The 14946-nt window shown below is 45.9% G+C and overlaps 1 protein-coding gene across 1 annotated transcript; it reads right to left on the minus strand.

Moving 5' to 3' along the window:
- Positions 1-610: 610 nt before the first annotated feature.
- LOC134394853 (cathepsin Z-like) lies at positions 611-13152 on the minus strand. The gene is made up of 6 exons (XM_063120625.1): positions 12985-13152; positions 9755-9918; positions 7839-8018; positions 6287-6437; positions 4016-4178; positions 611-1500 (listed from the first exon to the last, which is right to left on the minus strand). Exons 1-6 carry the CDS (start codon positions 13134-13136, stop codon positions 1387-1389), a joined length of 924 nt encoding a protein of 307 aa, XP_062976695.1. The 5' UTR covers positions 13137-13152; the 3' UTR covers positions 611-1386.
- Positions 13153-14946: the final 1794 nt, after the last annotated feature.

Below are 14946 nucleotides of genomic sequence, written 5' to 3' on the forward strand. Positions count from 1 at the left end.
CGGCAGTGGACTCGCTTGCCTTCTCTGTGGGGTGTTCAGGTGCCCTCTCTCCCTCCCCATTCACGGTTGAGCAGTTGAGTGGAGAACCACCCCGCCCTCCTCTTTTGTCAGCAAGACCACCCTTACACACACAACAAAAAGCAGGATGGTCTGATATAGTGCAAGGACAGCAATATATGGGACAGAGGAGTGGCTTTATTGTGCTCAGAGAGGGGGAGAATGGACTATCCCCGCTCCAAAATAAGGTGGAAAAGGGAGAAGAGGCGAGATGAGCGCAGGCCAGGGACGACGTCATGTGAGTACCGTCCTGCAAAAGCACATACCAGGCATGGCGAGAGTGCGATAAATTGCTGGTGTGATGGAGATCCTAGGCTGCATGGAATGCCACACCGTTAAGCTGTTCCTGGGTTTTTCAGAATCATGTTTAATCTGACCCAACCAACTTTATCTGAGTTGGGGTCCATACATCCATGTAAACTGGAAAGCCATTATTTTACATCCTATTGTTAGGGAAATTCCCCTAACTTGATAGGGAAGGAATGACTTCACAACCGGTCCAGACACAGGTTCTTTATTAACTATGTGCATAAGAGAAAGCCCTCACCCCGTACAAACCGATGGCGAAAACTATCATCCTCATCAGCATACTTTTATACTTCATCCAAGTTGCTCTGATGAAGTCATACTTTTCCCTCCTCCGACTGATCACAAGTCCCATACATGTTCCATAAACAGAAACCCATTCTTACATAAACAATGCCATATTTTGGCAGCCTGTGACTGGTACAAAATGTTGCATTCTGTTCTTTGATTAGCACCTCAAGGAGAGATAGGAATTCTAGAGTATGCTCTGACCCTTCAGAAATACCTAGTCAGAGGGCTTTCGATGGTAATTAGATTAGATTACATGGTAATTTCGATTAGATGGTAATTTCGATGGTAATTAGATTAGATGCCCGTCTCCAAGTCTGTGTTCCAAGAGATCAAGACAGCCTTGGGGCTTTCTGTATCTTGTTGCTTTTAAAGGCACGAAAGTGGGGGCTAAAGTGTCAGGAGTGTGTTTGAGCAATTTATTCACCTCAAATTGAGGGGCTTCATCAGGGGCATTTTCAGATTTCCTTATCACTATCATAACTGATGAAAGCAAAAACTTCCAAGCAGAAAATAAACAAGTGCATAATTAATATCTCTGTCTCTCTGTCTCTCTCTCTGTAATCAATAGTGTCCCTCAATGGGAATGTAATTTTCAGCTTTGCACTCAAAAGGTTACTGCTGAAAAGTGATCCTTCCCTTTTTTAAGAAGAAGGGGGGGGGAAGTATTTTCCAAATCCCTTTCATTTCAAAAGCAGAAGAACAACAACAACAAAAAAGCCCCCAGCAGCAGACTCAAGGGAGTACTGCGTCTCCATAAGCACAGTTCTCTTCTAGAGCCAGGTTGTAGTCTCCGCCTTTTCCTCCTTTATATGCGCTTGTCACAATTCTCAGCCAGCCGCGCTCTCCCTGAAAGAGGTTAATTTGCATTGGTATTGGTATCAGGAGCACAAGTTGAAATTACTTTTCCTTATTATGGCACCACCCTGAAAATGCTGATGCATCAATGGCTGATTATGTGCAAGTTGAAAAAAAAGCAAAGGCAATTCTTCTGGGTCTGCCCCCAAGCATGCAGGAAGGTGTAGTGTGAATTATTTGGGAGTAGGCTATGGAAGGACATACATGCAACTCCTGATCAGCAACATTTTATTTTTGCTGGAGAGCCATGATGGAAAGGGAGTAAGGAGGAGGTAGGGTAATGAGCCACCATCAACCCACTAAAATGGTTTGCTGGCCACTTCCATTGCTACTGCGCCAACTCCCTACACACTCTCTGTTGTCAGTTTGGTAGGGTGAATGGAAAGGAGGACAGGGCTCCTGTATGTTTAAGAGTTGTATTAAAAAGGAATTTCAGCAGGGGTCATTTGTATGCATACAGCACCTGGTGAAATTCCCTCTTCATCAAAACAGTTAAAAGCTGCAGGAGCTATACTAGTGTGACCAGATACAAAAGAGGACAGGGCTCCTGCAGCTTTAACTGCTGTGATGAAGAGGGAATTTCACCAGGTGGTGCATGCATACAAGTGACACCTGCTGAAATTCCCCTTTCTATGCAACTGTTAAAGATACAGGGGCCCTGTCCTCCTTTCCATAGGGTCACTGTGGGGGCCAAGCACCACTCCTTACAAGATCAGGGGCAGCGAGTTACTGATCTCGAATGTATATAATGCTTCTGCACTGCATGATGTATGTGTGTGTTTTTACCAGCTGAGTTTTTTAATCAACTCTGATGGGACTGAACCAAAGTACTTCCACTTTATACATGTGCACACCTATACACTTGCGCACACACACAATTCCTGGAGGAGAAGCCTATCCATGGTTACTAGTCCTGATGGCTATATGCTACCTTCAGTATCAAAGGCGGCATGCCTATGAATACCAGGTGCTGGGGAACATGGGCTGGAGAGTGCTGTTAAACTCATGTCCTACTTGTGGGTCTGGTGATGATAGCTGGTTGGTCACAGTGTGAACAGAATGCTGGAGTAGATGGATCCTTGGTCTCCTCTAGCATGGCTCTCCTGATGTTCTTAAGCAGTCAATGTGTAAGAGCTGACAATGATATTGATGTGTTCAGCAGTGCGTAGAACATGTTCTACGCACAACATGTAGAAGTTGTGCGGATTCCTGGATCAGGAACCAAGTTTTTATAGATGCAAAGACTGTGTTGCTCTTTTTGCACATGTGGGGTTTGTACCTACAACGAGTCATCCAGCATCTGGGATTTTCCAAGTGTGTTGGGATGATCTCCTTTCTGTTCCTGATTTATTTATTATGTTTTTAATCTTCCCAATAACAAACATTTTCTGGACAGATTATTAGAGTCAAGTGTCTACTCTTTTTCAACAGCTGCTGTAGTGGGAGGGGAGGCTTCCATTCTCTTTATGCCACTGTTAACATGGGTGCACCATCCACAGCAGTTGAGCTTCCAAGAATGGGACATGGGTCATGTTACAGGCTAGAGCAGAGCAGCCCAAGTGGTGACCATCAAGCCAAATGCTGAGCCCCGTAGCTCAGCAAGGGCTTGATACATATCCCTATTTTGCTCCCTGCTTTTGTCTACCTCCCAGACTTGGCAGCTACAATACACTTGTGGGAGGGCAGTGTGGCCTCATGGTCCCAAATTCCATGTGCCTTGTGTACAGCACTGTAAACACACCTTGTGTGCTAAAACACAGATCACTGCTTCTGTAAACTTTCAACCCCTAGAATTTGCCTGCATTGCTATCTGCTCCTGCAATTATGAAATTTTGCCAAAAACAAAAGAACATAAGAAGAGCCCTGATGCTGGATCAGACCAAGGGTCCATCTAGTCCAGCACTCTGTTCACACAGTGGCCAACCAGCCTTCAGCCAGGGACCAAAAAAGCAGGACGTGGTGCAACAGCACCCTCCCACCCATGTTCCCCAGCAACTGGTGAACACAGGCTTACTGCCTCGAATACTGGAGATAGCACACAACCACCAGGGCTAGTAGCCATTGATAGCCTTCGCTTCCAGGAATTTATCCAACCCCCTTTTGAAGCCATCCAGAGTGATGGCCATCACTACATCTTGTGGTAGTGAGTTCCATAATTTAACTATGCGCTGTGTGAAGAAGTACTTCCTCTTATTTGTCCTGGATCTCCCACCAAACAGCTCCATGGGATGTCCCCAGGTTCTAATATTTTGAGAGAGGAAGAAAAATGTCTCCCTATCCACATTCTCCACGCCATGCATAATTTTGTACACCAAGACCTCTCGTGAAAGTATAAGTCACACCCAAATTCTTTTTCTATCTTTCCTCTTCCTCTAAATTTTGTGGAGAAACCAACTCCACCTTCATTCACTTCAATGGAATCTCCTAGTCCCAATTAAGCTAAATCCCTAAAACATACATGGTACACACACACAAATCTTGTTTGCAGTTACTCTGCCCTTCTTACCCACGGCTCGCCCCAAGAATTCCGGACAATCCAGTATTCAGTTCCATTTTCTACCCCCCAGCCAGCAACGGAGACGATGTGGTTTATTATAGCCTCTGGGGAATATTCAGCATAAAGTCCTCCAGTATATTCATCCAGTTTTGGAGTGGCACTGATCCCACAACTGTTTAAGAATTAAAAACAGTAACAGAACACTTTTAGTATGCAACTGGAAACTAGCAACTCTGAATGTCTATTCTGAATACAGTCATAAAATCATAGGCCACAATCCCATGACAACGCTTTAAGCCCTGGTGAGCAATCAAAGAAAATCGCTTCAGTAGGTTGGGACAAAGATTATTTCAACTTGCTCATTCAGCTATCCAAGGCCTCTTTCCCTCAGCTAGTTCCATAAACAGCATTCGTAGGTAACTAGTGTAAACCCCGTGTCACCATGGGGCTAATAGTCTGAGAAAAATAAATAAAAATTCGCTTAATTGGTCTGATACACAAAAGCAACACTGCATCCTGTGTTTTTTTTTTCAAATGTGGAAACAAAAACAAAAATGAACAAAACCTGGTACACAAATAAACTGTCAAAGGTGAAAACGAAACAAAAATAGATATTCTTTTTAAAAAGATCATTTGGCATTTCTTGAAGTTTGAGGTTGAAAACACATGATGTCAGATCAGGTGCTGTGTGGCACATTCTTTTTTAAAAGATCATTGATAAGTTTCAGGTTGAAAACGTGATGTCAGATCAGGTGCTGTTTGGCGCAGAACTTTTTCAAAGTTTCAGAATTTTCTGCACGTCTACACTGCTCAAGCTTCAGGTTTTTTTTTAAAAAAATAAATGAGCAAAATTGGTCTGGTTCGTCTCTAGTAATAAGTAGGTGTGCTCAAGGGTTGTGCCGGGTATGCCCAGGCACACCCTAATGTCTCAAGCAATAAGTGCTGAATTGAGGGGGCCACTGAGTAGGGATCCAGAGGGGGATCCAGCTGCAATGTTAATGGTCCTCTGGCTGCCTTCTGGCTGCTCTTCCCCCGTGCCGAAGAACCACTGCCTCCAAAAGAGCATCATTGCTCCTGTTAGCACAGCCTTTCTCAACCTGAGGCGCTCCAGATGTGTTGGACTACAACTCCCAGAATGCCCCAGCCAGCTCTGCTGGCTGGGGCATTCTGGGAGATGCAGTCCAACACATCTGGAGCGCCCCAGGTTGAGAAAGGCTGTGTTAGCAGGAGTGAAGAGGAATCTCTCCGCTAGGAGCCTCTCTGCTGGGACCCACACTTCAAGGAGGCCAGGAAGAAGGTCCCCGAAGGCTAATATCGCCTCATCAACCCTTCCTCTGACCAGTGTCAACACAAAGCCTGGGGCTTGAGGAGCGTCTCCTCATCCCCCACCCCCAACCCCACCTGCAATAGTCAGGCAAGCTGAACACAGAGTAGGGCATCAGTGTCTACAGTGTTTAATAAATAAATAAAAATAATGCCCTTTATGACTGAGTATTCTATATATGTTCACCTTTTAAAAAATATATCCCTGGATGCACAGCCTAATGAAATTTATTTATTTTATTTATTTATTTTATTTATTACATTTCTATACCGCCCAATAGCCGAAGCGCTCTGGGCGGTTCACAAAATGTGCTGCACATGCCTATGAGTAACATTTATCACTTACAGTAATGTATTCTTACAGAGAATACAGTAATGTATTCTTACCTAGGGAGGTTGTGGGCTCTCCCACACTAGAGGCCTTCAAGAGGCAGCTGGACAAGCATCTGTCGGGGATGCTTTAGGGTGGATTCCTGCATTGAGCAGGGTTTGGACTCGATGGCCTTGTAGGCTCCTTCCAACTCTGCTATTCTATGATTATATGTTAAAACCCATTGTCCGCAAACCCCACCACCGCCAGATACACACAAAAGATGGGCCAGACTCTCCCTGGTCCTAATCATCTACCATCTCCTGCAAGAGGACATGAGTTCCTATGAGGACATGAGCTAGTCACCTGCCTTCCTATTCACAACACAAGTTGAGACATGCCTATCGCTATTGAATGAATGGATTTAAGAGCTCAAATTCTCTGTTGTTGGGTAAGGGTCAAAGTTCTCCAACTCGTTCCCAGATAATACTGACTTAATCAACTGGAACATTCCAAAGTTTAAAACCACATGAGCAGAGTTGCTGATCTTTCCTTTTGTTTGTATCACTTAGGTTGTTTGTTTGAAATAACTATTTATTCTATTTGTTGTTACCCCCACGCACGTGCCGGTGATTGCATTTCTTTACCTGATGGGTCCATTTGCATAGATTTCTGCCATCATTTTTTCTCGCCCGCTGAGGTAGCCATAATCGGCAACTTTCCAAAGGGTGTAGTTCTTTATCACATGACACTGTTCGAAAGTGACGCACGTTCCGCACTGGTTAAACTTCTTGCATTCTGCAAAACCAGTGGAAATACTTGATTGACTCAGAAAGTTGTCTTTTATCCAACGGCTAAAAACAATGACATGAGATTTTGCAATAGTGTCCTTTCGGATTTATTCAATCGAGGTTCTGTTTCATTTAGGGATGGCTGTGTAACTTCATACACAGCCTGAAAATGACTCAGACCCAGTCAGCAGGCCCCTGAACATCAAAAACCTTCGAGGGAAGCAGTGCTACCCACCCTGGATTCTGCTTGTAGAAATCAGGCCGGGCTATTCTAGACTTCCTCTATTTCTTGCAATACGTCTAGTTTCATCCAAAGGATATGCAAGGTTACACAATATTAGGGGGGAGAAAGGAAGAAATGGAATGTTTGGATCTATTCTAATCCCTCCAAAACCGCTATTCTCCATGACAGTGATTCTGAGAATACTTCATAATCATTACACACATTTGCAGATACTTATCTATGACATCATCAGTTTACTTTCTGTGAAATGGCTGCTGTAGCAGGAAACTGAACAAATTAGGATGTAGACTTTTATATATCTGCAACTGACCTAAGTCCCATAGATGGGTTCAAATAGATATATTTATGCATATATAAATTTTAAAATAGTGTTATCTCAATCCTGCCCCTCCTTTCAGAGCAGAAGTGGGCAACTTTGGACAGTCCAGGAAACAATTTTGCCCCTGTCTTAGGCCGCACTCCAGCCTCCAAAACTGTTTTTTTCTAAAGTAACAGTTTGTTGTAAAAATTCAGTGGCAAATCACTACAGAGGCATAGAATGGAGAAATATAGCTTGAAAACAAGCTAAATTTGTCCATTCTTAGCCTTTGGAGCCACTACCAGGGCTTAGAAAGGACAAATTTAGATTGTTTTCAAGCTAAATCGTTCCATTCTAAACCTCCATAGCACTTTGCCACTGAATTTCTTTCTGTGACAAACTGCAAATCAAAAATCTTTACCAGTTTAAAAAAAGTCGGGTGTCACACAGGGAGGTGGCGGAGGAGGGGCTGCATGCTGGGCATGGCCCATGAGTTGCCCACCCCTGTTCTACAGAGGAGTCTGGAACCTGGGCTGTATCAACCAGGGTTCAGAAGAAGTTCCCCACCATGTCAATAAAGCCCTAGCTATATTGCATGTTTGTTTGGCTTTTAATTAGAAGTCTCTTTGGAATCCAATCGGGCTGACGTGCAGCTGGTCTACAGCTGTTGGCCACTGTGTGAACAGTGTGCTGGACAAGATGGACCCTTGGTCAGATCCAGCAGGGCTCTTCTTATGTTCGTATGCAGGGTATAAATATAGTAGGTACGTAGGTAGCCAAATATAGAGGGAGATTTAGCTAGAAGGATAGCTAGAAGATGGATAGATAAAGAGATATGCAGGCAATACTTTCCCCCATCATCTCACTTTGATCTTTAGCTTGGTAATTGTTGCAGGTCTCATCTGGGATGCCGTGGTGATGGGCATACTCCCATACGCCTGTGTGGTCTCCACCATGGCAGGTCCCAGCCTCAGCACAGTCAATCACATGCTGAACTGAGAGGTAAGCAGAGGGCCAAGCTCCTTTCCTCTTGATGTTGATGCGATCTGAGAAATGAAGAGAACCAACAATTAGGTGTAAGATGTAGACTGGGACTTTCAGCATCCTGCAGCTCAGAAAACTTTTTCCCAAAGATGATAGTTCTAATAGAACAAATGTGATCTGGAACAAAATCCTGTAGCATGGAGTGCTCTCGTGAAGGGCGGCAGCCAACCAACCAACCATGCAGGAAACAGAATGAATATGCACAGAATAGGGTTTTCCCTCCTCCACCCTTCCTTCTGTAGCCCCCCTCTGGGATTCTAGAAAATCTGTTCCTGTGGGTTGGGGAATATTGGGAATTGTGTGTTATATTGTACAATGGGGCTGCTGGTGAAGGAGGCAGTTGGTAAAAATCGGAGGGCCCTTGCTAGTGGTGTAATGTTAAATTCTGAAGTGTGTATAGGAGCTCATTGTGACATGTGACAGTCACCATGGCCCTGCCTCCAAAGAGCGTCTAAATATTCAGGCAATCAGTTCTAGCAGTTTTAATCTCCACCAGGAACAGGCTTTTTGTAAAGGGAAGGCTGGGGCAGGTGATATCAGCCCCCCTGTTAATAAAAAAAAAAGTGTGGGTGCTGCATCCTGGCAGGCCATTACACCACTGGCCCTTATGTGAATGAACAGAGGAGCATTTGTTTTTTATTTATTTATTTATTTATTTATTTATGGAGAAGTGGGAATAAATACAACAAAAGAATAAAAAAACAGAATGAAAACAAATTATTTTCACTTTGTTTTTAAAGAAACAAAGTGCAAATAAAATCGTGGCTGGTCATTAAGGGATGGCTTCCTGGAATAACAACGTTTTCAGATGGTGCCGGAAGGAATACAAAGTTGGCGCCTGCCTGACCTCCAGAGGCAGGGAATTCCACGGGGGGGGGGGGGACCATGCTGAAGGCTCTTCCCTTGGTGGACTCCAATCAGAGGATGGGTTTATGTGGAACCACCAGGAGCATGACCTCAGTGACAGGGCAGGTTGGTAAGGGAGAAGGCGTTCTCTCAGGTATCCTGGTCCCAAGTTGTTTAGGGCTTTGTTCACTACTACTAGAACCTTAAACCTGGCCTGGTAGCGAATAGGCAGCCAGTGCAGTTCCCTCAGCAAAGGAGTTACATGCTGGAAAGGGGCAGCTCCTGACAACAGCCAAGATGCTGCATTCTGCACTAGCTCCAGCTTCCGGAGCAGCTTCAAGGGCAGCCCCACATAGAGCACGTTGTAGTAATCCAGCCTTGAGGTTACTAATGTCTGTACCACCGTGGCCAAGCTATCCCTGTCCAGGAGAGGCCATAGCTGGCGAACCAGGCAAAGCTAGTAAAGGTATGCTGAGTCGCTGCAGCCACTTGGGGCTCCAGCAACAGAGATGGATCTAAGAGTACCCCCAAACTGTAAACCTGATATTTCAGAGGGACTGCAACCCCATCCAGAAATTTGAGATCCAAACTGCAGAGGATGGTGGCTCCGATGACAGTGGGGTGGTGAATCCACTCCAGGTTTCATTCAACACCAATCAGATCTCTAAAGGAGCTATCCAAGATGCTTCTGACTGAAACCCGGAGTGGATTCACCGCCCCACTGACAGCAGAGTCACCAGCCTCCACTGGATACCAGCCATTAAGAACAGAGCTATTAATGATTGTTAGCTGCAATCACTAGGAATCTCTCTCTCTCTCTCTCTCTCACACACACACACACACACACACATTTAGAGACAGTGAATGTTTCCTGGATGGCAGGTCCACTTACCTGCTAGGGCGCTGGTGCTACCATAAGCCCAACACGACCCACAATACTTTGGGATGTGCTGGTTGCGCGTGGCGCTCACATAATTGACTCCATTGACATTTCGCCAATCCCAGCTCTTGGGCAGTGCAGAGATGTCCAAATATTCATGCGGACGAGGGTAGGTTCTGTTGCAGTGGGCAGAAAGGGCAGGAAGGAGAGCAAGTTAATATTTTCCCCATCGTCTCAGAAGAGGAAATAATATTTTCCACGGTTTCTCAAATTTTCTGCTTGATTGGCAATCACATGAGTTCCTAGCAATGAGCTAGGAGGGGACACGGCATCCTTTGCATGTGGAAGGACCCAGGTTCGATCTCCAGCTTCTCCAGGTAGGGCTAGGAAATAACCCTGCCTGCAACCCTGGAGCTGCGGCTAGTCAGTGTCAACAATACTGGACTAGATGGACCCATGGTCTGACTCGATATAAGGCAGCCTCCTAGGACTTCGGACTTCCTTCCGAAACAGGCATGCCAGGAATAATGGCTGCTCACCTCCTCCCTTGAGGAGCATCCTATAAAAAGAAGACCCTTGAGGGGAGGTCCAGTGTGGAATTTACAGGCCTCTTTCAGGTCTCAATGTTGTTGCAGGATTTCCACTGGATATGGATATGGCTCTGAAGGAGATCCTCTTAACCTGTAACCCACCAAACTGAAAGAAACAGTTGAATATTCCAGGCTGCCAGGCACTTGACAGCCTTCTGGGTTTTTTTTGTAGGATTAGGGGTCATGGTATAATGGGATTAGGTAAATTTATGGGGGATGGATAAGGCTGTCAAGGGCTACTACGATCCTGCGGGATCGCCTTCTCCCATACAGTCCGCCCTGCACACTCAGGTCCTCTGGGGTGAACTTACTTCAGTCAGCTAAAACTAGGCTGACATCAGTTTCCCAGAGGACCTTTTCTTCTGTCGCCCCCAGATTGTGGAACGGCCTGCCGGAGGAGATTTGTAAAATTAACTCTATGTGTGATTTTAAGGCAGCTTTAAAGACTAGCCTTTTCCGGCAGGCCTATCCAGATCAATGTCAAATCATGATTTTTTAAGATGTATTGATTCCTGTTCTAATGTTGTTCCCCGCCTCGATCTAAAGGGAGAGGCGGGTAAGAAATAAATTTATTATTATTATTATTATTATTATTATTATTATTATTATTAGTCATATGGTTCTGACTTTCAGATGCTGACAAGTAACAGCTGCAGAGGGCTACAGCCCTGGATGTGGGCTCCACATATCACTTGCCCCGTGGTATGCAGGATGCTAAAGAAGGTGGACTTCTGCATTGATCTAGCAGGGCTCTTCTTCTGTTTTGGGGCCATCATGCACAGCTGGCAAACTGCTTTTGGTTTGGCAGGTTACAAGCTGGGCAGGCCTGTTCTAGAATGTACATTAAGACCTAACAGAGCCAATGTAGTGTAGTGGTTAGAGTGTCCAATTAGGCCTGGGGAGACCCCATTCAGCCATGAAGCTCTTGGGCCAGTCAACTTGGCTGTGGAACGAGCTCCCCAGAGAGGTTCACCTGGCACCTACATTACACTCTTTTCAACACCAGTTGAAGACCTTTTTATTTCCCCAGTATTTTAACATGTTATCATCTTAGCCTTTTAACTTTCCTGCTTTATATCTGAATTTTAAATCTTTGTATTGCTGCTCCCTTTTATTCTGGTGGTATTTGATATTGTACTTCAATATTGTGTTTTTACATTGTGCTTTTACATGGTTGTTTAAGTTTTATATTTTAAATTGTACTTTATGCTTTTGATTTTTGGGAATCACCCAGAGAGCTTTGGCTATTGGGTGGTATAGAAATGCAATAAATAAATAAATAAATAAATAAATAACTTCTCTCAACCTAACCTACCTCACAGGGTTGTTGTGAGGTTAAAGAGGGAGGAGATAGAACCAATATGCTGTCTTGAGTTCCTTGGAAGAAATGCAGGATAGATGTGAAATAAATAAATGATCAGCCCAGCAGCAAATGGGAAAAGAAGGGGGAGTTCCTGGATGCCATGTCTCTTTATCACAGACTAGTTGACCAAACCAGGAAGGAATCTTAGTCCCTCTTCTCAACGGAGGTGGCCATTAATTCCTAGAAGGAAAGCAAACAAACTAAGCAGTGTGTTTGGGCACACTGTTATAATGGGTCTCTTGACATGAGATAGCCTAGGCCCTGCCAAGAGGGATCCTTCGAAAAGGTTAATCTACTGATGGCGAAGCATCTACAGTTACACTGTGCACATGCACACACATTTCTGCCTCTCAAAATAGTAATTTCACTTCTTCTGAAGCAAGGGGCAGTTGGCTAACTTGCGCCTGTAAAATCTGCAAGTTCTTCTACCTCCTGGCCACCTGGGATTGTGAAAGAAGTGTCTCTTCGCAGAGGTCTGAGCCTTCCAGAGGTCTGATATCGCACCACTAAGGCCATTTGCCACAAGGAGTCCATCTCCCCAACACTCTTCGCACCACGTTTACAAGCATTTGGATATCTGCAGAGGAGATCCCAAGCCACCTTCACTCTTCCTACCACAGAACCAGAGGTTACAAGTATCGGAGGGTTAGCTGGGGGGTAATCCTGTGCACCTTTACTCAGGAGCAAGCAGAGCACCTTACTTCTGGGGAGCATGGTTGTGGATAGAGTTTGGAGAGTAGAAATCTAATGCAATGTAGTTCATTCCTCTTTGTCTGTGTTGTTGTTAAACCACAAGGCTGTGATTTTGAGGAAGTTTCCTCATGAGACTTTTTAAAAGGCTCTATCAATCGCAGGGAGAACTCTCTCACACACCCCTCCCTCACTCCCTGACCCACACTGTTCTCACCAGATGCCTTTTGTCATTGCCCTCAGACATTGTGAAAACTTGGATATATAGTAAAGCCCCGAGTCAGGCGGCGCGCTGAGGTGCTCCTGTGTGCGTTTCATGTCCTGTTACGGCTTGGAAGCCAGCAACGTTTTTACAAATCCAGAAGATTTAAACCAGGGGTGGGCAAGAGGCAGAGCTCCAGGTATTTGGGACTTCAACTCCCAGAAGCCCCTGCCAGCATGGCCAATGGTCAGGAATGCTGGGAGCGGAAGTCCACAAACTCCTGGAGCGCGACTTTCTGCCCTCCCCTGCCCGAAACCTTGGTCTGCCGGGTTCTCATCCAGCAGGGCGCGCGTGGCTCTGCAACCTGGAGCGGGGTGGCGTGGGGGCGCTGCCTTACCTGAGCCCGGGAGGTTGGCGCAGCAGCGGCCGGTGGCAGCTTTGCCCTTCTTTGAAGTAGAGGCCGGCGGCGGCAGCAACCGGCTGGGAGACGCAAGCGCCGAGCAGCAGCACCAGGAAGAGGGCCGGCGAGTAGCAGGGCGCGACGGGCATAGCCGCACCAGGGCGACGGCGAGACGCTGCAGGCTAGACGGGCGCTGCGGCTGCCGATCCCTGGCGGCGCCCGCAGTTTTTAAAGGAGAAGTTTGGAGCGCAATGAGGGATGAATCAGGAGCCCGCGCCCCCAGCCCCGGACCGAGGCTGATGAAGAAGGAAGGGGTGCGTGGCTGGGTGTGCTGGAAAGGGTGACTCGCCCTGGCGAAGCTGGTTGCTCCCTTCCGACGTGTCCGAATGGCTGGAATCGCTCTTTTCTGCACCCTTCGTTCCAGAGGGACGGGCAAAGCTAGGGTGACCATATGAAAAAGAGTGCAAAAGCAAGGAAAACCCCGTAGGGTTTATAACGCACGAACGTTATAAAGCCCTGAGGAAGAACGGAACCGCGTTCGAAACATATAGGCACCTGGCACTTTAATTAAACTTTTACTAATATTATTGTTGAAGATTACTTGGTTCCACCCTTGCCTTTGGCTATTTTTTACTCCCATATGAAAAAGAGGACAGGGCACCTGCAGCTTTAACAGTTGCATAGAAAAGGGAATTTCAGCAGATGTCATTTATATATATGGAGAACCTGGTGAAATTCTCTCTTCATCACAAAAGTTAAAGCTGCAGGAGCTATACTAGAGTGACCAGATTTAAAAGAGGGCAGGGCGTCTGCAAGCTTTAACTGGTGTGATGAAGAGAAAATTTCACCAGGTTCTCATTATATACAAATGACACCTGCTGAAATTCCCTTTTCAATACAACTGTTAAAGATACAGGAGCCCTGTCCTCCTTTTCAGAGGGTCACCCTAGGCAAAGCAGCGGCATGGATGGCTGCGGTTTGGGACCCAGAGAAATTTAGGGCGCAAACCTATGCCTGTTTAGACAGGGGAAAGCCCTGTACTGCTTGCTGGGAGTTGTAGGGCTTTCCCCTGTCCAAACGTGCATAGAATCTCACCCTTAGGCCTTTTTAGATGCTCAAGGGGGAGGGGGGAGGGGAAGAGGGTGTTCGATCTCACCTCTGTGCCTTCGGCGGAAGATCTGGGCCTAGTCCCACTTGCACGTGTGTAGGTTCTCGGGGTACCCGTTTCTCGTGCACAAAGCCTGCACTTGTGCAGAGGGAGGGCAGGAAGGCGCCTGCTGTCACCATGATCCCCATCTGAATGCAGTAGAGTAAGGAAAGAGCTGGGGACATTTGAGTCCCAGCTGGACTAGAAGTGTATTGAGGTGGGGTGTATACACTGTTGAATTGGAAAACTGTGGCAGGTTCAGCTGTTTGGATGACTGATGTAGAACACAAGAACAGCCGTGCTGGGTCAGACCAAGAGTCCATGTTCCCCAGCAGTCTGTTCACACAGTGGCCAATCAGCTGCTGGTGTGGGGGGAACCCACTAGCAGGACATGTGTGCAACAGCATCTTCCTGCCCATGTTCCCCAGCAACTGGTATGCATAGGCATGTTGTCTTTGATCTTGGAGTGCCTGTTTGCTCCCATTACACCCTTCTTGTAAATACAACGATACCCTTCGTTTCCAAGTTTTCTTATGCACAGGAAATGAAACCCTGGGAATTCTAACTGGAAGGTGAAGCCAACGTTGAATAGGCACAAATAGAAAAGGTGCCAGCTGGTGGTCAAAGGTAATTTTGCCACTGCTTGCCCCTAATTTGTTTACTGGCCGGCTGGCTGGTCAATCTGCTTCAGGTTAGGACAACGGGAGATAAAGATTTACAGAATGTAATGGAAGGAATTCAACACAATCAAAAAGGACCTGGAACTGGAAAAAAGAAGAAGAAAGAAAATGGAAAAAATGTTTTTGTTTTTA

Source organism: Elgaria multicarinata, chromosome 1 (assembly GCF_023053635.1).
Source record: "Elgaria multicarinata webbii isolate HBS135686 ecotype San Diego chromosome 1, rElgMul1.1.pri, whole genome shotgun sequence".
Taxonomy (NCBI): domain Eukaryota; kingdom Metazoa; phylum Chordata; class Lepidosauria; order Squamata; family Anguidae; genus Elgaria; species Elgaria multicarinata.